Consider the following 23,680-nt stretch of genomic DNA (forward strand, 5'->3'; position numbering starts at 1 on the left):
TTTACAAAGGCATTTAAAGAGTAGAGGCAAAGGAATACTGCATCTCCACAGAGAAAGGCTACTGATATACTCTAAAAGTATTAGCATACAGAAAAAAACTCTTTTAAAGTACAAAGAAGGCTGTCATTAAATTTACCTCCTACCTTAAATAAATCGCACTACAGTGAAATCTTGTTACTCTCCTTTACAAAATTCCCTTGCTCTGCTTCAAGGGTTAGTTGATTTAATAGTAAACTGAATTTTTCTGTGATTATTCTTAACTGAGTTTTTTTAACTCCTAAACTATGGCAATGAGATATTCTGTATGAAAATAAAACTTTGGAGTGGCCCTTTTCCTGTGGCCCTTTTCCTGATCCAGACAGTATAGAGTTCTACCCACATATTTTTAGAGACTCTCTAAAAGAGATGTTATGTCATATTCCTCTAAAAAACTTGATCTGAATTCTTTCTGAATATAATCTTTTTTAATCTGCACTGGGTTGCAATATGCCCAAAATAATAGGACATCTTGAGAGTGTCTTCATGTACTGATTGTAACTACATCCGTTTATTTCTTTAGTGATATATGAAGATGCATTTCCTGGGTCAGTACTTCTTGTCATGCAAATTGCCAAGAATCACATGAAAAACCCTTTTTTTTTTTTTTTTTTTCTGTTATGATGCAACTGAGATCAAGGTCAAGACTCTCACTGACATTTTTAATAGAAGATTCCAATAGGTTCTTTCATTTCATTTATGATATTTAAATGCTGGATATATTATCTATTTACTGATTTCAGATGTAGTACTCTTAATACTAGAGATACAAACGTATAGTACAAAATCAGTATTGAGACACTTCGCAAGCAACATTTTAGCGAGGATATTGTTACCGATGCGGACAAACTACAAGAAACTGGATGCAATAACCTATGCAACAGAATCAACTAACCAAGAATAGATGCTATGTTTACTTACTAGAGCTGTGTCTAGATATAAGATGCCAAAATAAAAGGCATATTTTCTGTAGACTTTGACTATTAACATAGCATAAAGGATTTCAGGTTATTTGTTTACAAACTAATATGTGAGGTTATTAGTTTACAAACTAAGATAAACTTGCATGTAAGAGACATCTCAAAAAGGTTTCAATGGCTTTTTTTTTGTTCTCCACAATAATCCTTTACAAATTCTATAAAATGGCTATCATAACTGATGATTATAATTGAGCCTCTTATCAGGTTCTGCTGTTCTCTATTTATTGCAGATTTTTTCATTCTTCAGTGATATATCCTGATACATATCCATCCAAGTCCCCCACAACATAGCAACAATCCATGATAAATTCCATCATCCCCAAATTAAAAGCAACCAAAAGGACTATTTCTGACTACCGCCCGTAGTTGGCATTTCCTATATGATTTATTTTTAGCCTTTTTAGACTTATCCTTGTTACGTGACATGTAGAAAATGTCCTTTCTGACTAACCCAAAACATTTTGCCAGCAGTTACCTCCTCATTATCATGTCCACACACTACTAGCATGATCGTGTCACACTTAATTACAATGTTATGGCTGCTCTTGCTCGCAGGAATCTGTGAAACATACCCTCTGGTCACTGACGCTTGAACCTTTCCTCATGATTATCTGTCAGGAAAACGCCATTCTTTGTGCTGTCAACTGTCTTTAGAGCAGTTAAGGCAGTCTACAATAAACTTTGGCTTCTACTAAGCAGTAAACGTGCAGTGAGTAGGCTGTGCTACAACTAGCCTGTTCTCAAGCCAGCTTTCTAGGAATAAAACCATGGCAGAAATAATGCAGCATATTACATATTTTAATTAGAATTATATTTTAATCTCTTTACTCCTAACAACAGGCATTTGATCCTGCAAACGCTGACCCACCTGGCATCTGGGGCTACCAAATCTCTGTGGCAAACAGTGAATCATAGGATAACATTATACAGCTTAGTAACTGCTCACCAACTGAGAGCAAAATATTCAGAACAACTTCATCCCTAGTGTATGTGCCTTGAGACATTTATGAGTAAAAAATATTAATAAATAGAATTATCTTACTATGTGAACAGCAAGAAATACACTTGGAGACATAACATGCATCAGAAAGCTCTCTGAGTAAGGAATGTCCATTGAAGAACCACAAAGACAAAACATAATAAATTGTATCCACTTCTGTCCTGGACTGCTGAGAGAGACACACACCAGTGTTCATAAGCAGAAGAGATGCCTAAGTAGCTTCACCCCCCCAAAATAGATAAAGAAATTGACACTTGTTTTCTGCTAAACATATACACGTTTGATTTCAAATTCAGTAAGCATCATTAGCACTGCTTTTTTTTTTTAACCCATTCACTAAATCTCTAATTTAGAACTATGAATTCATATTGCTATGTTGCGGCTCTTTTTCTTTTTTTTTTTTTTTTTTTTGCTGGGAACTTAGCTTGGGACTGCTGGCATAGTTTTTGTTTGATTTCTGTTGGACAGAAGTACCAGTTACTTCTGCAGGTCTCTCGATGTTACAACGATCCATGCCTCAAGAAGAGAGATGAGAAAAAATTCGAAGGGGTCTGTATAGCTGCTGTCACATTTGCACAGGAACATTAGGGCATAACTCATGCACCAAGCATTCATTAAGTGAAGGCAAAAAAACAAAACATTTAGCATTTGAACATGATGTGCTGGACTTCCTCAAAGATTCTATGTTGGACTTGATTACTGAAACACTCTGTTGTGGCAGCTCTTCTTTTCCTGCTTTACTGAGCAGTAACCTATATCCTTCAGGTGCATATGGAGCAGAGTCTAGGGACAGTCATGAAGGGGAAAAATGATCACAGAAGAACTGCTGAGCAGAGCTCAGAATAAACCAAAGCTGAATCAAAGTCCCATAAACAGCATATCTTAAAGGAATCTTGCTTCTTCTTTGGATAAATGTTCACATACCAAAATAGAACTTTTAGCTTTTGCTTGCACTTGGACCTTCCATGAGAAGATAAAACTCAGAAACCTCAGTAATAAAGCAACAGAGAGCCCTTTCCCTCACCTCCATTTGGTAAAAGGATGAGCTCATTAAGGATTTTAAGTGCAAACTAGATTTTCTCCAAGATATACAAGTGGTCTGCTGAAAGAGAAGGGATAATTTTCAATTGCAATCTAAACAACTTTTTAATTATTATCTGTCCCCTTTTGTTCCATTCCCACTTTGAGTGGCTGGGATTTTGGAAGGCATCTCTTCCAGCAAGCTAGAACAAATTATTTTGTAGTAGAAAATCTAAGAACTAGAATTATCCAACAGACTACACAACCCATTTCATCAAGGTCATACATATCTTGGCTTTGACCCCTAGTTTTTACGGTTTTCTTTTACGTTGTCACTTTTTTTCTGAAATCACTTAATTTTTTCTTTGTAGCTTTCTATTTCACTTTTCCCTGAATACATTCCACTCTCTCCACTACCACAAGTCTCCTTGAACCTAGAGCTCTATAACCTTAAGATTTTTTATTTATCAATTTTATATATCATCATGAATATGCTTTATCCTATGGTTATTTGTGATTCAGCCTGTAAAACCCTTAGTGCTCATCCATCTACAGCAAATACTTTACAACTAGTGTATTTTAAATTTCCTATTTCAACATACTTCCTGGCCAGAGAGTTAAAATCTATCTGTTTAAATTCATGGGCTGAGCATTTCAAAAATCTATGCAAGATACTATCTGTCTTCATGTCAAACACTTACAGGAGACACTCTTATTTTCTCATTATTGTGACTTTTCCTGCTTCATAGGAATGCCCATGTAAAATGCAAAAAAAAAAAAAAAAAAAAAAAAAAAAAAAAAAAAGAAAAAAAATCAAAAGCCACTAATGACTGAGCAATATTTGCTAGTTGTTGATTTTGTTACAGATTCTGAGTAACTATAGCTTATTCTCTCTGTAATCACTAAGTCTGTTGTTTATAATAAAGATTTAGCAGAGTTGGTCAGGAATACACGGTAAAACAAGGATTGGTGTGGACAGTTAAAAATAAGTGAGAAGGAAATGTTTTAACCCAAGTTGCCATTTCAATTTCTTGGCCAAACCCTGAATCAAAATATTCCAGTGACCTTCAAATGCCATTGCTTCACAGAGGTTTCTGTACCTCCGACCACAGTTTGCAGACTGCATATGAGCACTATTTCATGAACTTGAAATTAACTGCAACACATAACACAACTCTGCTACAGAGGAGTTCTAAGGCTATCATAATTGATCTTGCCTGAGATTTTCTAGAGTGTTACTTTTTGTTCTTGCTGTAGATTTTGAAAATGAAGTTTCTTCAGTCTGCGGATACATCTCTGTTTGTGGTAATGTCAGGTACCAATTATTTGTACAACTTCCTTTTAATCATAACAGCTTTTATGCCCCCAATAGCATATCATACTAATGTATATCTAAATTACCAAAACATTCAAAGAGAAACAGTTCACCTTCAGTATAGGAAAGTGATTTTCCAGTTAATACAATTAGACTAATAAATCAAGTTCAGCACAATCAGTATGCTCTGTGACATGCTATACTTGCCCCCTCCCCACACCCCATCTCCAGATTGTATCTTATAACAGTTCCTGAAGCCATTGGATTTGATTTGAATTTTTTTGAAATGAAATGGCATCCTATTCAAACTGTGTCAGCACAATGCTGTATCCCATGGAAAAGACAGTTCGTGAGCTTATTTACTAAATGAGCTTTACAGTCACTGAAAAAATAATGCTATATGGGAGAATCCTATTCAAGAATATATGGAGGATATTTCCTTCCAAAATGTAGCTTTTTGTATAAGTCATACTGGAATTCTAACATTTACATCTTTTATTTTCCTAATAATAGCAATAATTAGTTTTGCATATGCCAATTGTTCTAACATCCTAAATACTTTAATAATTTTAATCTAATAAAAAATAATCATTTTATTGCTACTTAAAATAGGAATGGTAAGCAGAACATAGGTTATTAAGTATACTTATTTTGTAGGTACACTAGAACTTTATGTAGTTATATAATGTCTTTTCATAACTTCATTCACTTTGGCAAACTCACCCAGGAAATTTGTCTAAATAATGAAAAACTTGTTTTAACATTTTGGAATTCTTTACAGTGTATTACCTTAAAGAGTGCCACTGCAATGCACAGCTGGAGTTTGAGTTCAGAGTGCTGTTATTTGTACTGACAACTGTCACTGCTTCTTTCCACTTAGGTGATTCTAATGAGCCAGCCATCAAGATAGATTGGTATTTGTTTCAGAGCTAGGACTTCACGTCAGGAGGAAGCAAAGTATTTGTGCGCACGCTTATAACCTGATATTCCTATAAGCATCTAAAAGGGCAAAACTGAGGTCAGAACTGAAATCTTCTGTAGTGGACGACATTACCATTCTTTTGCACTTCGACAATCAAAGCAAATGGAAATGATACATCTAGGGTACAAATCTTCCACATCCTAGCTCTTCTAAATAGCAGACAGCCCAGAATGCTTTTGTTATAACCCATGCTGAGCATTCAACCTAAAGGCCTCCTTCCCCATGCTTGCCTCCATAGGTAGTGAAGGTTTTATCACAGTAGGCAGTCTCTCTTACACAGTGAAGGTTTTCAGGAACAGTCTTCCAAAAACAAGAACAATCACACAGCTACAAAAGCATAAAGATGCTTTTCAATGAGCTATAGTAGATTTCCAAACATACACTCTTTCAGAGATTGTTTGCTAGGTATCAGAATAAATTCACAAGGGAACTCAGAACTTTTAGCTATTTTTTTCCGCAACATTTCTTAAAAAGCTTGTAATGCATATTGCTTATTGAAAAATAATCAGGTATCTTTCTTAAAATCTTACTTAAATCTTTTTGAGCTCATTTTTCTATTATTCCATTCAAAGCAAAGCAAAGATCCTGCAATACCTTCTGTCACATCTCCACAAAATCTTCACCAACACCGGACAAAGAAATCATTGTTCTTTTGACTTTGCATCTCAGTGGATAGACTAAACGAGCTGTGAATATCAGCATTTAACCAATAAAGAGAGATCTTTATTTAAAATCTATCAGATCTGCTTCATCTATAAGGCTAATTGAAAAGGCTATTCAGGTCAGCTGTGATATTAGAAGACAACTGAATCACATTCAATGCTATTTAAAAGACGTGAATGGACTCAAAGAATAATTAAACCATGGCCATTAAAATTTATTTTGACTTAGTACAGACATTAACATTTTGGTTTTATGCAACAGCAAGCATTCTGAACATATTTGCATATAATTCTGAAACCGAGAATTGTCAAATGCTTGACCCTTATGTAACAAAAATTCTTGAAAGCAACCTTAAACTTGAAACGTATAATAATATATAATATTACACATATATATAAAATAAAAGAAAAGCAAAAAGGAGAAAAATTCTTTCAACACTGTGGTTATATGATTCTGCTTTTTCTTTACATATAAGCACTCATAGTATATAGGTTTACACCTATGTACGCATGCACATCCAGAAATTATCTGCTCATAGTATCTTTTATTCTGACTTGCTCTTCTTTTATCACTACTTTCGAACTTTTGTATCTACCTGATAAGCAAGATTTTCTGTAACTGAGCAATTCTGCCCAGACAATAGCCAAATTGTTCTACGTAGCTACCTTAACAACCTCATCTCAACTGCAATTTTTCTTTCACACACTACTTTAAGTAACATCTTATAGGATAGGGTAAAGCAACTTACTTGCTATTTCTTATCAAAGCCAGTCAAAGTCCTACAAAATTTGACTTTGTATTAATTGCACACATGGATTGACACGTGGATTGAGCAGTGCAATTAATACTCTAGATGGAAAGAATGCTATCCAGAAGGACCAGGACAGGCTTGAGAGATGGGCCCATGCCAACTTCATGAAGATCAACAATGCCAAGTGTAAGGTCCTGCATCTGGGTTCTCAACCACAGATACAGGTTGAGCAAAGAATGGCTTACAGTGGCCCTGAGAAGAAAGATGGGGAGTGTTGATTGATGAAAGATCCAAAATGAGCCAGAAATGCATGCTTGCAACCCAGAAAACCAACCATATGCTGGGTTGCATCAAGAGAATTATGACCAGCAGATTGAGAGAGGTGATTCTGCCCCTCTGCTCTGCTCTTCTGAGACCCTCCACCCAGAGTACTGCGTCCAACTATGGAGCCCCTCAACACAAGAAAGAAAAGGAGTTGTTGGAGAAGATGATCAGAGGGCTGGAGAATCTCCCCTACAAAGACAGGGAGAAGAAAAGACTTGGGGGAGACCTTATTTTGGCCTTCCATTACCCAAGGAGGGCCTAGAGGAAAGACGGGGAGGAACTTTTTATAAAGGACAGATAGTGACAGGATGAGGGGGATGGTTTTAAACTGAAAGAGGGTAGACTTAGACTAGATATTAGAAAGAAATTACTTACTGTGAGAGTGGTAAGACACTGGAACACGTTGCCCAGTGAGACTACGGATTCTCCCCTCCCTGGGAGCATTCAAGGCCAGGCTGGACGGGGCTGTGAGCAACTTGCTCTAGAAGGAGGTGCCCCTACCTGTAACGGGTTGGAACTGGATGATCTTAAATGTCCCTTCCAACCTAAACCATTCTATGCTTCCGTAATTTTAACATTGAATATCAGATTCAGATATCAAACATACAAATTAACTTTGCGTGAACTCTGAAGAACTTAACAGTTTAAAGACAATACCTTATTTAACTCTTAGTAGTGTACTTGTGATTGTTGCTTTCTTGCTACAACTTTAGCTTGATTGGAAAATACTATTGCCAATATTCCTGATAATTTGCAAATTGTATATTTGCAAATATTCCAAATAGCACAAAGCACTTATATAAGCAGTAATTTTAAATATTCTAAATGATAACAAATCTGATCATGTATCAGTAAGTAACTAACATCTCAGATTGCCTGACAAAGAAACTCATTTACCCCTAATTTTGTCTTTCACTTTTACAATCACATCTAAAATTTTTAAAATGTCAATACTGAATGCTTTATTGTAATAATCCTAAAATAATATAATCTAGGTCTTCATATATTTTTGCTTGCACATTGCTTCTACTGCCCTGGTTGACTTGCTAGTTCTCATCATCAGTGGTCATGAGACAGAAAACACTAAATGTTGTTAATGTTATTGCAAATCCCCTCCAGGAGGTGTAAAATGAGATGGCAACTGAAAGGCTGAGAATGGCATCAAAACTCTACTGTCATAGTGGCATTGCAATCTCTACTTCAGACCCAGCCCTCGAAAAAGCTTTAAAAAGAGTAATAACTAAACAGCATCCTTCTTATGAGCTGATAAACCTGTGAAAATGGCAATGGTTTGAATAGAGTAGGGCATGTAAAAAGCTTGGATGAACAAAAGAGTTTCCTGAGATAGGTTTTGAGAGAAATAACTGTACTGAGTAATCAACTGTCTCATGGATTCATACAAAGATCTTTTTGGCCATGGCTCCTAGATAACTTATTCACTGGTTTCTACTTCATGGTTCATCATTGCTAATAATAAATGAAATGAGTGGGAAAAATAATCAGAGTTACAATGACAAAATTAAGTGACTGAATTATTCCAATAGATTGTTTCTAAATCGGCTTGGTTAGGCCATTAATTTGGAAAACATTCTCAACTTCTGCCTCAGAGTATTTTTATTCAGGACATCCCAGTTTCTCAAGGACAAACAATTCTAAACTTATATGGAGTTTGGTACTGTAAAACTGTTTTACTAAGCTTTAGGACCAGACCAGATGAGATTTCAGCATCTCTGGGTTAAAAGCCTCATCCAGAGTGGATTATATTTTCCTACAGACACATGAATGACTACACCCATGAATTATATCCAATCTCTTTTATTTGTTGCTAGAAGAACTGCTAGATTCTTCTAGGAGCTGCTTAAATTAGAGAGTGTGCAGACAACTATATCAGCTCAAATGTTCAGTGAGCAACTTGCCTTAAAGTTCCTTTATGGCAGATTTCTCTCTCTGACAAAGTGGAATAACAGCAGATAACAGCAGCAGAAAGTAAACAGAAATTATAGTATTTGTACAGCTGTTACTACAGTTTGTGCTTTGGCGTAAGAAGCATGGAAATACATCTAAGCATTGGGTGCTAAGCGTACGCATGTAAAGAGATACTGTAGTGCCAGGTATTGAGTGGAACAAGGAAACTCTGCTACTGGGTTATTCTAAAACCTTAATGAAAGAAATATTTGCAAAATTAAAGTTGAAGTCTGGTACTACTTTAATTCTAAATTCAAGCAGAATGAAAGAAGTGCGTCATAGGCTTTGAAATGTATTTATTTCTCAGAATCTTATAAAGATTTGGAGTCACATTAAGGGCTTTGGCTTCTTCCTCTGCTGCCTGCTGTAGCTATTGAACATTTTTATTAGAACGATCCCAATATGACAAGGTCAAATGAAGCCTTTTATCGAGACTTATCAAGGAATTCATGCAGAGGCCACATGCCTATCTCAGATAAAACATAAACTCTTGAGCATAGTAACGAGAGCTTAGGAAATACAATACACTTCACATATTTCAACTGACATTTTCCGATATATGAGCATATGTCAGAACAGCTGTGATTCCAGGCTCTATACAGTCTTATTTCTGAAATGAATGCTTCACAATAACATTAGTTATTCAGTGCGAGTACCTGTATCTCTTTTGCAGCTATTTCACTTTATTTCCAAGATGGAAAGAAGGAATACTTTCAAGCAATTTTCTTGACACACAACAAAGATCAGAGCCCAATGCTATACAATTCTGTTATGTTTTCCTTTGCCTCGAAAAAAATTCTACCGCACACACAAAAGAAACTTTTCCATTGTAACAAACAAAAAAAGTGGTGCTATTTGATGAACACACTGTGCCTTTTCTTTGTTCTCTTCATTGTTTTTTCCATGGTAAATCTTTATCTACAAAGCCTCAAATTATCTTTAAAAAGAAAATACAAAAATCAAAGTTGGAGATAGTGAGCTACAATTAGACTCAAATTATAAGACAATTCAGTAATAAGAGAGCCACAAATAAAACATCCCTAAGACTGATGCAGGCTGGGTAAATTAACCTCCTACTCAGACAGATACTACATGATGAGTACTAGTTACTCTACTTGAACACTGCCCAGGGCATTGGACACCTTTAAAATAACTAAAATATCAACCACCCATCTAAACCAGAAGCAGTGTTTTTTTACACAGTGACACAATCATGAAAAATCACGAAGATCTAAAGTAACTTAGAATACCCTTGGGTAGCTGGATGCACCTTTTACAGGTTGGCTGAGGTTAACTGGGACATCTGCTTGCTCATCTAGTAAACCTAAAAAGCAGGAAATATATAAATCTGTTCCTTCTGCCTTCCAGTTGTGTACTATTTTCTTTCCTGTGTATTTACGGAGCTTTTGTAGAGAGGTAGTGTTATTCACCTCAAAGGCAAAAAAAATTAGACTTTCTTCTACAGTAGGTACTGCTCAGTGGATTCCAAAAAGCTCTTCCAATACCATGGATGTTCTTAATTTCTGGATGGGAGGATTATGGCTATGGAATGAAGAACAGCAGTGTTCAGATGTCATCCAATAAGAATGACAGAACAACTGAATTAATCGATACAAAAAAATGCTTGCCTGTATACTTAGCTGACAGGTTGCAAAAAATACAAATAGAAAAATAAACCTTAGGATCACGATTTGGATCTGCTGTTTTTTACAGGTTTCATCCTCATTTTATGTAACTTCCAGTGCTACTGACTATGGAGCCTGCAGCCTGTGTTCAGGCTCACACTACTGGTAAAAGTTAAATAAACAGAATACATATCAATTAGTATTTCGTTTTCTTCTAAACAATTTTTAGAATTGAATGTCTTACAAAATGGATACAATCATCCAGTCAAAATATCTGAGTGTGCTACAAAGAATGCAAGAAAACTGGGACCAATATGCATTTACTTACTGAAAAATTCTTAATTGTCTTCATTGCACAAAAAATGAACATTTAAATAACAAGCAAATCCTCCATCAAAAAGACAAAATATCACACCAAGTCTTCTTCTTAACTCTCGTTTAAAAGTTATAGCACACATTAGACTAAACTACACTCCTACATCAGAAGTACTTAGGACACATAATGGTAGGTATTCCTGACCTTTCAAGATCTGTCTTATAAATGGATTAATAAAATAGTCTTAAATCACAATTCAAAACAAGGCTGAGCACTGAAAACCATACCACAGCAATTCCTGATTCAACTAAACTGCATGATAAATTCAAGTCTTTTCGATGACATTGTCCACAGTATGTTTTATGTTGCGTTATCAGCATCCTCAATGCTTCCTTTTCCACAATCAGATTGTTAGACCTTCGCAGATAGACAACATAATGCATTCCCCACAACGTAGTTGTGATTTATTTATTTCAGTCGCCCTACTTCTGCATTTCCATGCATTACATATTTTGTTTCAAGACAACCCATACTGTCAGAAAAGTATTTACAGAAACAAATTTGTCCCAACTTCTCATACCTGACAATACCAACTGAAACTCTAGGAATGTGTTTTACAGGTGTTATAAATGTTTCTGTTCGAGTGTAACAAAGGATAAACTCATACAAACTTCATTTTACTCATTTCTGCTCCTGAATGATTTCAAATTGGGAGTTATTGGACAGTTAATTAAAGATCATTGAAACTGGGAGCTGCAAAGGGTTGCCATCATGGACTTTTTTTTTTTTTTTTTTTTTTAAAGTTACTTGAAAGTCTTTATATCCCTGTATGGATTTAGCTGAAAAAAAAGAGACTTGCTTTCAACCAAACACAGCACTACAGTTGTTTCCAACCTAAAACACAAGAAAAGCATTTGTGATTAAATATGTTCTGAGCTATAGTTTCATGAAAACAGGCCAAGAGATGAAAGAATCAGAATGAGAAGGCATTGAGTAAGTAGCAGACAATGCTTCAGTAACGTAGTGTTTGAGAAGAGGTAAAAGAGACAATTTGGGAGTTAAGATGTGACAACAAAGGAATAAGGAAGTGGAAATAAACTGTACACAACATATCAGAGAAACTGTTCTTGAAATATTCTCAGATTACACCACAGACTCACAGCATCACCATTTCCAGTTTTCATGGCTTACTGGAACAAGTTGTGAGCCGGTGTTTTGATTAAACCACATAGATCATAATGAGATCTCTACTAAATCTCCATGGCTGTGGATCAGCAATAGAAATTCTGACCCCAATAATTCATCCAGTTTTCAACATAGTAAGTAAGGTGAGCGGCAGCCCTGCCCATGGCAGGGGCACTGGAATGAGATGATCTTTTTATGGTCCCTTCCATTCTTAACCCATTGCATGATTCCCTCATACCTCACCTTGTACACTGCTAGCATAACAAAAAATATATATATATCTCATGAATTACTCCTGAATAATGTGTTTGCTCCTCAGAGCCCAGATTTTTCTTGTTTTTGTATATTTCTTCCATAACTGTTGAAGAACCAGTTGATTGTGAAATATATTTCTATCCTCAACAATTAGCCAAAGATACACACACACACACAAAAAAAAAAAAATTAAGCAGCAGATTTAATATACTAAGGTATTTTTTTAATGGCACGTCATGCTCTATAAGTAGTGACATAACAAGAGATTGAGTACAGAACAAGAAACTTGATAATACTAAAGGCAATTCCTTACCATTTTGCTGTGTATCTTTAGGAAAATGCTCTAGGAATTACTAGAACATGAGTCATTTATGTTCTGAGCAACAGTCTCAAGTTTCATTTTACAGAGCAAGATGAACAGCTTGAGAAAAAGTAATCAGAAAGGAAAAAAACCTCCAAGATCTCCCTATCTATTTAAAGATTGTAGTATACCCAGCTTAGTCAGTACTTACTACAGCATATACTTCTGACACTACCAGCTTTATTTTACTACATCTCAACCTCATGTAACCAAGTCTCCTAAAAAAAAAAAAAAAAAAGCCCTAAAGCTTTTGTGCCTTTGTTTAAAGCATGGCTTTACAGTAGACTCAGCATTGGGAATTCAGATACATTTAAAAAGAAAAAAAAAAGCAGGGTGAAGTACAGTAAGCAATCTCAATACCATTTTTTCAACAAGCTGTACTTAGATGGATTTTGTTCTGACAAACCAAGCAATAATAATAAAACACAAGAATCAAGGAATATCATCAGGTTGCTGTCTTATTAAAAATTAAAAAAAAAAAAACACAAATTCTCATATTTTCCACTGAGTTTCTTTGATTTACAAGACGAAGATATTATTTTCTGCATACCTGAATGATACAGTTCAGTGAATTCATTTGTTTTCAACTCACCTTCTGAAACCACCAGTTATGGTAACCAAAGCATCTGGTAGAAATGTACAGACAGTATTCTTGACAATCAAGCTTACTGCATCTGCTTCTGCCTTAGATACACAGCTAACAAGGTCCTCATAGTAGAGAAACCCTGGAAATCAAAGGTTAAAAAGTGCTGATCACTCTGTGAAATCCTCAAAATCTATTTAGTGTTATGTAAGCCCAGTGTGAAATACATAGACATCTCTCATCAGGAAGTCAAGCCACTTAATTTGTACTAAGGACAAGAAAATCCTAGCTAATTACAAAAATAATGTGTGACTTTGAAGCTGAAACTATAGGTTTGTTTTAGAATGTTGTGTAAAGAAATCTATTTTGACCTGTTTCTACCTTCATACCATTTTTACAGTCAGCCTCCTGCCTTGGATTTGATGGAATCACATGCAGAAGAGTTTATTCCTGGATTCATCTTCCTTCTTGTAGTTTTGATAAATTACAGTGTTCTTATGAACAGCAGTTATAAATAATATGGCCGTCAGAATAGTAGTAGTATGCATTCCCACTTGATGAGATCCTGAATCAGGAACCTGAATTACTCTCACTTACCTACTAGTTCCTACCAATGGCATTTTGGATGTACCACTTAAAAGGGAACACTTCCTGAAATGATGGACTCCAACCAAATATGGGCCCCAGAGAATTAGTGGGTATGTAAAATGCTGCTTTCTTCATGTTTGATCACAGTTCTTGTATGAAAAGAGCCCAATTCTGCAGGTTGCTTCAACACTTTGAGATAATGTATGTGTAAAAAAAAAAAAAAGGAAAAGAAAGAGCTTGCCAATCCAAAGGATTCTAAGCTGCGAAAATAAAGTTACATAACAGTAACGTCATGTTTTGTTCTCTTCATGTAATGGATTTTTTCTTTAAAGGAGTTCCTTTATTTAGAAAAACAGCACAAAAAATAATCTTTGGAGCAGCAACACTGTTCATCTAACTACGTTAAAACTGTGAAGATAAGATGTGCCAGGATTATGAAGGTAACTCTGCAAATATTTCATCACAAATCTTAATTTGCACTAGATTAGAGCTGCCTTGAACAACACAGGCTGCATCTTGAAAAGCAGTTCTGAGCTTTTCTATTGTTGGAGTTTTGTCACAGTTTCTATAATAATGATCCATTAATGATTTTGTGTATAAGAACATGTTTCATTGGGTACCTGTGCAGCACACTTAAAAAGACACACATTAACAGCTGTTCAATGACATCATTTTTAGAGGATTCTAATATACTAATTACTGTTTTAACCTACTAATTTAATATTCAAAAGATGCTGTGTCAAGAAATTGAACTTACAAATAAATTGGGTTACCACCGTCTTCTCTCAAGTTGTCACAGCACAGAGATACTGAGTTTTTAATGGCACTTGCACCTTACCTGCTCTCTGCATTTTTGACAGCTTCAGGGTCTTGTCAGCTTTTACCTCTTCCACAGTTCGTAAACCCATTCTGAACCATTTCTCTGATGTCTTCACTCCCACTCCAAAGACTGAAGTAAATTGCTAAAGTCAGTGAAAGAAAACACATTTCAGGATGTCTGAAAGAGAAGTAAATTAACAGTGAGTTGCTAACAAGGTGGTTTCACAGTGAAAATGGTGGGCAGATTGTATCCTACACTAAAGATTAAAAGAAAATAGTGTACTGCAAATACACAGATCCAGCTTCCTTTTTTTGTATAGTTAAATTCAGCAGACAATTGTTTTTATGTGTAGATTTCACTTTAATGAGAACTACCTACGCAATAATAAGGTAGCATGCTAGCATCTTTTTGTAATTTAGTTAAATGTACACATTCAGCAGTCGTTTGAAATAAAAAAAAAAGGACTTTGTTTCTCTGGAAAATCGAGACATGCAAACAGAATCATAAGGTAACTGGATAACCTCAAACCAACTTTATACATTAGGAGGCGTCTCAACACTGTTTGCCTAATTTAACTGAAATTGCAATTTTTTTATTTTATGCACTACAAGCTATCACTTGTACACATTTAGGTGTCATCACTGTGCTCCAAAGAGATTGGACAACCTATTACTGATGTAAACCACTGATGCGTAAGCAGTAGATCAGTATCGCAGATTAACAGAAATATGAAAACAAGAGGAAAAGCCTTCATGCCACCTGAAAGCACATTCTTTTTCTTCACTTTGTCAGTACAGAGACACTCAATAGTTTCTTTTATGTAATTTAAAGAATAGCTATGCAAGATGTGAATAGCTGCCATTTTCCACTTCTACAATCTGTGAATACCAACCTTGCTATTTTGTGTTTTTCTAATTATACTAATTCTTTGGAAATAATTAGATAAAGAGTGAAAATCTTGGATAATATTAAATATACATTTTGTATATAATGGATGAAATTACCTATTCTTTGCCTGAAACATGGTCATTTACAGAAGAATGATTTTAAACGCTTTGATTGCTAGCTTTTAATTTGTCTCCTAGTGCTCCGTCTTCAAAGGAGCCTATTACAGGATTCAGAACTATTCCAAGAAACTTAATTAATACAGAGAGACAGAACTTAAAGTGAACTTTATGCTGATGCCTAAATTTTTTAGGATAAAAAAAAAAAAAAAAAAAGTAGTTCTTCCATAAGGTCCATAAATATTCATTGTTAATTTGAAGACAGTGCTGAGTGCAGTGCGTAACAGACAGCATATTTCTTAAATGGCACACACAAGAATTCCCACTGTCATCTGGTAAAAGTGAATTCTGTCAAGTTGTTCTCTGCAGCACTTCCATAAGGAGAAGAACTGACTGTGTCATACCCTATATCAATAATACGGTGTGTTTATTTCAGTGTTTTGATAACTGCAACATTGAGATCAGCTGTGATCATTAAAGTCATAACAAGTAATTAGCAATAGTTACTAGAATCACGTTAAACAATGAAAATTAGGAATTTGCTAATATGAAATTCACTCGGCTGTTGTGAGGCTCCATCTGGAGTACTGCATCCAGGCCTGGGGCCCCCAGGACAGGAAGGACATGGAGCTCTTGGAGCAGGTCCAGAGGAGGGCCACTAAGTGATCAGAGGGCTAGAACACCTCTCCTATGAAGAAAGGTTGAGGGAACTGGGCTTGTTTATCTTGGAGAAGAGAAGGCTCCGGGAGACCTCACTGTGGCTTTCCAGTACTTGAAGGAAGCATAAAAACAGGAAGGGGAACAGCTATTTGAAAGTGGATAGTGATAGGACAAGGGGGGAATGGTTTTAAACTGACACAGGGGAGGTTTAGATTAGATATTAGGAGGAAGTTCTTCACATGGAGAGTAGTGACACACTGGAACACGTTGCCCGGGGAGCTTGTGGATGCCCCATCCCTGGTGACATTCAAGGCCAGGCTAGATGTGGCTCTGGGCAGCCTGGTCTGGTGTTTGGTGGCCCTGCACACAGCAAGGGGGTTGAAAAGGACCACAATGACCATCAAGTTTCAACCCAGCCCATTCTATGATTTTATGATCTTCACTTACCTAGATACGGATTAAAAGAAAAACTAGCTACAGCCAGTTTAGACAAATAGTTGGGGCTGTCCTCAGCTAAAAAAAAGATCCACATTGGTTTGTTGTAGTTTGGTACATGACAAAATGCATAAAACGTATTGGAGATACGTCCTCTGGTAGATATTTTCTTAATCTCTGAAATACAATATATAATTTTTGATCCTCAATTTTTACTACCATTAATAAGTAAATCTGGTTGCCGAATCCTGCCTCACATGAGAACCTACACCTCTTTTCTGACCATCATTACCGTATCTGAACGTCTTTTCATACCACTGTTACAATTCAGAGGGAATGGAACTGCCTTAAATAGCTGAAGCAAATAATACAGAGGGGAATGTACCAGTCCCAATCCTTTTACTCCCCTTAAGATTTTTTTTCTGAAAACACAGAGGATATTTTTAGAAATTAAAACTGCAGATAAAATTGAAAACATATTTCCAGTGGAGAATATTTAAGAAATAAAATTGTAAAAAATGGGAAATGTGGTATTTATTTTCTAGGTTTCCTGTAACTATGCAGAAATGTGACCATGATTCTGAGCCAACAAGATGCCTGACAAAGAAATATCTCCAAGACTTATTTCTTTTTCTTCACTCAAAGGAGAATTAAACTAGATCTGACTCATCTACTTCATCCAGTGTTCTCTTTATACCAGAATGGAATGGCATAGTATTATTGCAATAATAAAATGGGAGAGGGAGTAATGCTAAAACAAACACTGTATTACACTTAAAACAAATGTAATGCATTCTCTTTAAGGAAAAAAGTGACTGCTCAGTTCAAGCTTAAGAGCAGTTGTGTACGCATCATAATGACTATAAAGGTAGCTGATTTCACAGTTATTCCATGCTCTCTTTATTCAATATCTATTCTTTATTTATACTTGATGTTTCTTTATTATAAAATAGTTGTGTCTATAAGTAAATTCCTTACTAATCAGAAGGAAATATACTCAATTTTCAATAACAGTAACAAACCTCAAAGATTTACCTTAAATGACTTATATCGTTCATCATTTAGTACATCTTTAGCTCTAGAACTCTCTCCTTCTTCAATAATCTCCTGAACAGAGAAAAGCATTATTTTTAAAATCAAGATGTAATGAAATAATCTAATGGAAAGTCTTCTCCACCTATAAAAACATTGAGAGCATATTTAGCAAGTACATCATTTTATTCCATCAGGATTGAAATCTGCAGTCCTTTCTGCAGAGGAAAGAAAACCAAGAATGTCAACGGTTTACGGGCTGGTTCGGCCCGGTTCCGTGATGAGCAGGGCGGAGGGATCCGCAGATCCGCGCCTCCGGAAAAGAGGAAACAGGAGACCCCAAAATAATTAAAACAGCGGCACCGATCTGTGGAGAAACAAACTAATTTACTAAGTATATTATCGGAATGCAAGATAACACACTATAGTACAATATAATCAGAATTGAAGCTAATAAATCAAATATAATGAGAGAAAGAATGTCCGAAAGGTGGAAAGGCCTCACCACAACACTGAGGTGAGATGCGCAGTCCAGTTGAGCAGCAAGGAGACGGGAGCAGCGCCCACAATGAAGGGCAGGCGAGAGACAGAAAATTACTGAAGGATGAAGGAGGAACTGGGACTACAGAATGAATTTCATAGTACTTGTTTACTCATACATTTACTCAAAGATGAAGTAGAAATTTGGATCATGGAATATATTTCACACTACTTGTTTACTCATAAATTTACAGCCAGAGAATAGATAATTATCGTAAGCTATCAATGTGTTGCTATGAAAATTAAAATTCATTATTTGCTTATTTCTCTTAACAGTAAAAGTATTTTAAAACCAGATGGTTTTTTTCTTGAATGTACAGTTCCCTCAAACTCTCTGATAAAGAGGAAAAGACAAAATGAGAAAAACAAGACATTTTTATAACAACAAAAAATCATTCTACTTTCTGTAGAGTCATAATTGAATTCCCAGCCCTCATGTAGTAGGTACAAGGAGCTCTTCAGAGGCTGCATTCTTAACTGGTGGAGTGAGGCAGAATAGGAACCAGACTGAATCACAACACCCAGCAATGACCTCTGCAAGCAGTGGAGATATTCTAATCAGCTCTTGTTGCAGTAACAGTACCTGAGATGCAGGGTTCTGAAAAGGCCAAGAATTAAAGAAAAAAAGGGAATTCTCAAAGCTCCTGTAAGAATGTAAAGTTCATCCTTCACCTAGATAAAAGGCTCTGATCTGATTCAGAGCAAGTTAGGATTTAACATTAAATTACTAAAATATTTACCAGTTTGGCAAAAATTGCATTTCCAATAAAACATTCAGGTGAGAAAAGTGATGTTGCCAAGGGCAGATGTTACATAAGCAAAACTATTATTGTTAAACTGTCACATTCAAATCAGAGCGGGTTCTTAAAAATTGCATATAACTCTCACACTGCATTATTTATTTGCACTTATTTGTGATTTAACTTTATTCATAAGAGAAAGCATTCTGCTTTAGAACTTTATGTTACTATAAAAGCATTCAAGGAATCACTGAATTCCTAGTCTCAAGGATAATATATTGTTACTAAAGAAAATACACACAATTGAGTAAATGCATACAAATATTAATGCTGTATTCTGTGACCTCTAAAAGTAGATCTGAAAAGATCAATTGGCTGCAAATGCAGAGGTATGTTACCTCAATAACGTCTCTGACTCTGTCTCCCATGCAGGGCAACCCCTGTATATCTTTCATGCTGGTTACTGGAAAAGGAAGAGATTTCAGCACAGAAGCTGCTCTCAGAAATTCCAGGCAGAATATTTCATTTTCTTTGAATTCATAATTTTCAGCCATTATTTCAAAGGCATCCTGGGAGAAGAGAGAAAGAGGGTAGAAACAAAATTAGTGCAAGCTATTCAGTACACTGATTAGAAGAGTTACTTTGTATGCCAAGTCAAGAAAGACTTAATTATAATAGTGTGAAAAGATGGAGATCATCACAAAAATTCAGCATCATCACATAATCACTTTAAGGTAAAAACTTCTAAAGGCTTCCAGCTGACTAGAATCTGGAAGACCATGTTCTTAATGAAGCCCTGCAAAAAAACCTCAATTTATTCCAATGTGGCAAAATTAAATGTTTTCTTCTCAGATTTGCACAGTGTACCATTGCCAGAAGAGACTTTGGCTGTTCAAAATACATATCTAAAATCCCACACCTGGATCTTAGGGATGACCCTGTGCACCATTCAGGTGGGATTGGACAGACTAATTGCAGACCATAAACAAACACTATTAGAAAGACTCCTGAAGTTCCTGCACGACAAAGAGCCTTGCATCCCAGCAGGAGATCCCATTCTTACTCATCAGATTCTCAAGAGTAGCAAGCTGATCCAAGTCCTGAAAGCACCACACATCCCGCATTTATGAGGCGGCTGAGTATCCTTCCTGTCTTCCAACTTACTCCTGTTGATTCTTTAACCAATAAGACATCACAAAATAATAAAGTGGCTGTCAGTGTGCATCTGCCTGCAATTGCATTTCACTAAGATGTATTTCAAGAAGCTCATCAGAAAAGTTTTAAGAATAACAATGAGTAATCACCCTGTGATACATATACCAGGAGACAGCAGATGATTTACTACAATGACTGAAATGAATAGTAGGAGTGGAAAAGATTAAACAGATTTTTCCTGCCCTTGGGTAAGTAATTAACTAGTAATTAAATTCCCCTTTGTACTGTTTTTAAAAGTCTTAGAATTTACTTTGATTTTTATTGTTGCAATAACGTGCTTTATATCAGGAGATAAAGTCAAGATACAGGCCCTAGGCATCCAAAATACCACATGCATAATACTTCCAGGTGAACAGGATGTCAGCCCCAATACTACTCACTGCCATGATGGCAAACCCAGTGAAGTGATTCCTTTGTTACACCCACGGAGTTGAGAATAGGATTTCATATCCTGCATCAAAGGAATCAGCCTAATCTATTCAAAACCACTTCCACCACCACTCTTGAGCTACAATCTCTAAGATAATAAAAAAAGAAAAGTTATTAAAATTAAATATGCCTTTCACAGTGAGTGTAGATTGTTTACTTGTTATTTTTAATTCAGCTTGGTGAGTTCTAGAAAAACAGATCATCTGACACATTGTATTGTTCAAACTATTAACAGTATGGTCTCAAAGTAAATGAAAGGCTTTGCTTTAAAGAAAACATATCTACAGACCCTAGGATCTGCAAAGCTTTCCTCTTATTAGATCTCCTGAGATCTCAATTGGTCTGACAATAGATCTTCAGAAGAAACAGATACCTCAGTTGAACAAAAACACTTTTTTTTCAGTGCAACCATGACAAAGCATTCTGCATCTTTCTCTTCACATCTGTAAAAAATGGTATGAAAATAGTGAAGCAGGCATTTTACTAGAGATTTGCAATCCCTTTACGGATGACATTTTTATTATTCTCTGGTTCTTTTTGTATTCCCAGTTAATACATGGTCAACCTACAGTACATTTTGCATCTATCAACTCATTTGTGTGATAGCTATTAATAAGACTTAAGACATTAATTCAACAGCTCATTCTCTGTTCTCAAGCTCCCTTGTTGAAACAGACCTTTTCCTCTTTTCTCTTATAGAACAATATTCCACAAGCCTATTTATCTTCTAGGAGAGCTCATACATACCATTCTCTTCAGCTGGTTGGTTCCAGTGAAGACTTTCCTGAAATAAATGGGGCTCTGCTTTCTGAGTGAACTCTCAGTAATTAAGATTGTTAAAGAAACAATTAAGACTTTGTGATTAAAGAATTATTAAGTAGTCAAGAAAGTCTAAAGATTGGTCATCAGTTGTCCATCTCACCAAGGAATCCTCCACTTAGCTGCACACTTATTTGGCTGTTTAATAAGTGCAGTGCAATTCCATATAAGAATTTATCATAGACATCTTGGGAAAGATCTGTTTAGAAAGATGTACGATCTGGGAGTTTTTTCAGCTAGCCCTCAGCAGTACAGAACCGAAGTGGTCAGATGTTTTCTATGCTGTTGTGTTTATATTGTTTGGGTGTTCTTTCAAGTTCTTAATCTTCTTAGTCTTCAGCAGTTTCGAAGAAACTTTCTTACTATTTAGGAAAATATCTTTGTAGATACTACTATTCTTAGTTTCATAATACTAAAGTCACTTTTCTTCAAGCGAAGTTTACATTCCCACTCACAAAATTACAGTTGCTCTTTCTGTTCTCTCCTTACAATGTATGCTCAAAAGCACATGAATACTGAGGAAACAAATATCTGGCAACAAATAGCGCAGGTTGACACCAGCATAAACCAGGGATTGATCAAAAAAGTTACAGTAGTTGCCTCCTTTTAAAATAATCTATACAAACACACCCCCAGAAAACAACTCTTGTAAGCAGCAGTTCAGCAGGATGCAGTAATGACAGACTAAGAAAGCTATCTTCTAGATTAGGAAACTTGAAAAGCCTGTGCAAGCTTCCTCTCACCTCCAATAGTAGTACTCTTTTGTGGGCATTTAAACAGACATTCTACGCTAAAGAATCAGCCATAACGATAAATGTATCTGCATATACCAACATCACTGTTTGATAGAGGCACTATCCCCTTTCTACTGGTGTGTGGGCAGTCTACAGGAAAGCTGTATCCCCACCATTATTGAAAAATGCAGTCACATGTACCATTGTACTCAGACTCTGTTGACAGTCAGTCAATGAGAAAACAATTAAAGCATTTTTATTATTCTAGTTTGCATTATTCAATGTTTTCCTGCCTTCGCAGAGCTCATTAAGCTATTTTAAATAAACAATTAAATAGTACTGAATATGCATTATTCCCTGTACAAAACACTGCTTGAAAATGCTGCAATTAATTACAAACCTACCTTTTTACATAAAACTGCTTTTGATATTCTTTTTTATATAATCTTTCTGCTTTTAAAAAAAATACATAAAATAAAAGTAACTGATCTTCAAGTGGAGTTACAGCCTATTCAATATTTTAGCACATACTGGAAAATATTTTGTAAAAACAGACGCTTCCATTATTAAATTGAAAAATATCAAATGGAAGATATTTTGAAAAAGTATTTTAAATATAATCTATTTTATAATTAAAGCATTACAGCTTCATGGGCACATCACTTGTCTTATTTTCACACCTGTATCTACTGTTCTTCTGCCTTGTGAACTTGGAAAGTTCAGACCTCCCTGCCAGTGTTTCCCTTGCTATTTTTCATTTGCTGTCTACTGGGGTTGTAAAGTCTCCAGGGCATGAATTGTTCAGCATCCCTTATAAAAAAGACCCCGTCTTACCTGAGCCTGCAAGTGCAGCACAAATGAACAATATCGTACTACTATAGAGGTGAACTTAACCCACTGAAGAGATAAATATTTAAGTGCACTAAACAAAAAGAAAGGAAATAAGAAATCTCACATTATACCTTACTACCTATACTTTTATATTAAGAGCAGCGAGTTGAATGGAACTGCTTTTTCTCTCAATCACTGTTTAACTCCTCAAGTTTATTTAATAAGTAGTAAACCCATAGGGTCGGTTCTAGTTCTCATAAAATTGCTGTTGCCCATATTTCTTCAAAGTTAACCAAAGTGATTTAAGAATGGAGATTTAGAATGACCAAGACATTCAAATAATTTTCTTTCAACTTTCTCCAGCATCAATCCTAATTCTAAAACACAAAGGGAAGAGTTGGAATGTTTATGTATACGTTTTATATACACAGAGAAGCAAAATAAATCATTTCAAGTTCTTATTTCAAGAATT

At 35.6% G+C, this 23,680-nt stretch overlaps 1 protein-coding gene across 1 annotated transcript in view; it reads right to left on the reverse strand.

Annotated features, from left to right (window-relative positions):
- Positions 1–23,680, reverse strand: part of DNTT (DNA nucleotidylexotransferase) — an 81,558-nt gene that overhangs the window by 43,873 nt on the left and 14,005 nt on the right. Inside the window, exons 4-7 of the mRNA XM_042818531.1 lie at positions 19,579–19,749; positions 17,904–17,975; positions 14,788–14,911; positions 13,371–13,503 (exon numbers count right to left, since the gene is read on the reverse strand). Of these exons, the coding sequence (XP_042674465.1) occupies positions 13,371–13,503; positions 14,788–14,911; positions 17,904–17,975; positions 19,579–19,749 (500 nt within the window). The remainder of the gene's footprint in view (positions 1–13,370; positions 13,504–14,787; positions 14,912–17,903; positions 17,976–19,578; positions 19,750–23,680) is intronic.

This window comes from Centrocercus urophasianus, unplaced genomic scaffold (genome assembly GCF_019232065.1).
Source record: "Centrocercus urophasianus isolate 14NV4802_14NV808 unplaced genomic scaffold, USGS_Curo_1.0 seq_17, whole genome shotgun sequence".
Taxonomy (NCBI): Eukaryota; Metazoa; Chordata; class Aves; order Galliformes; family Phasianidae; genus Centrocercus; species Centrocercus urophasianus.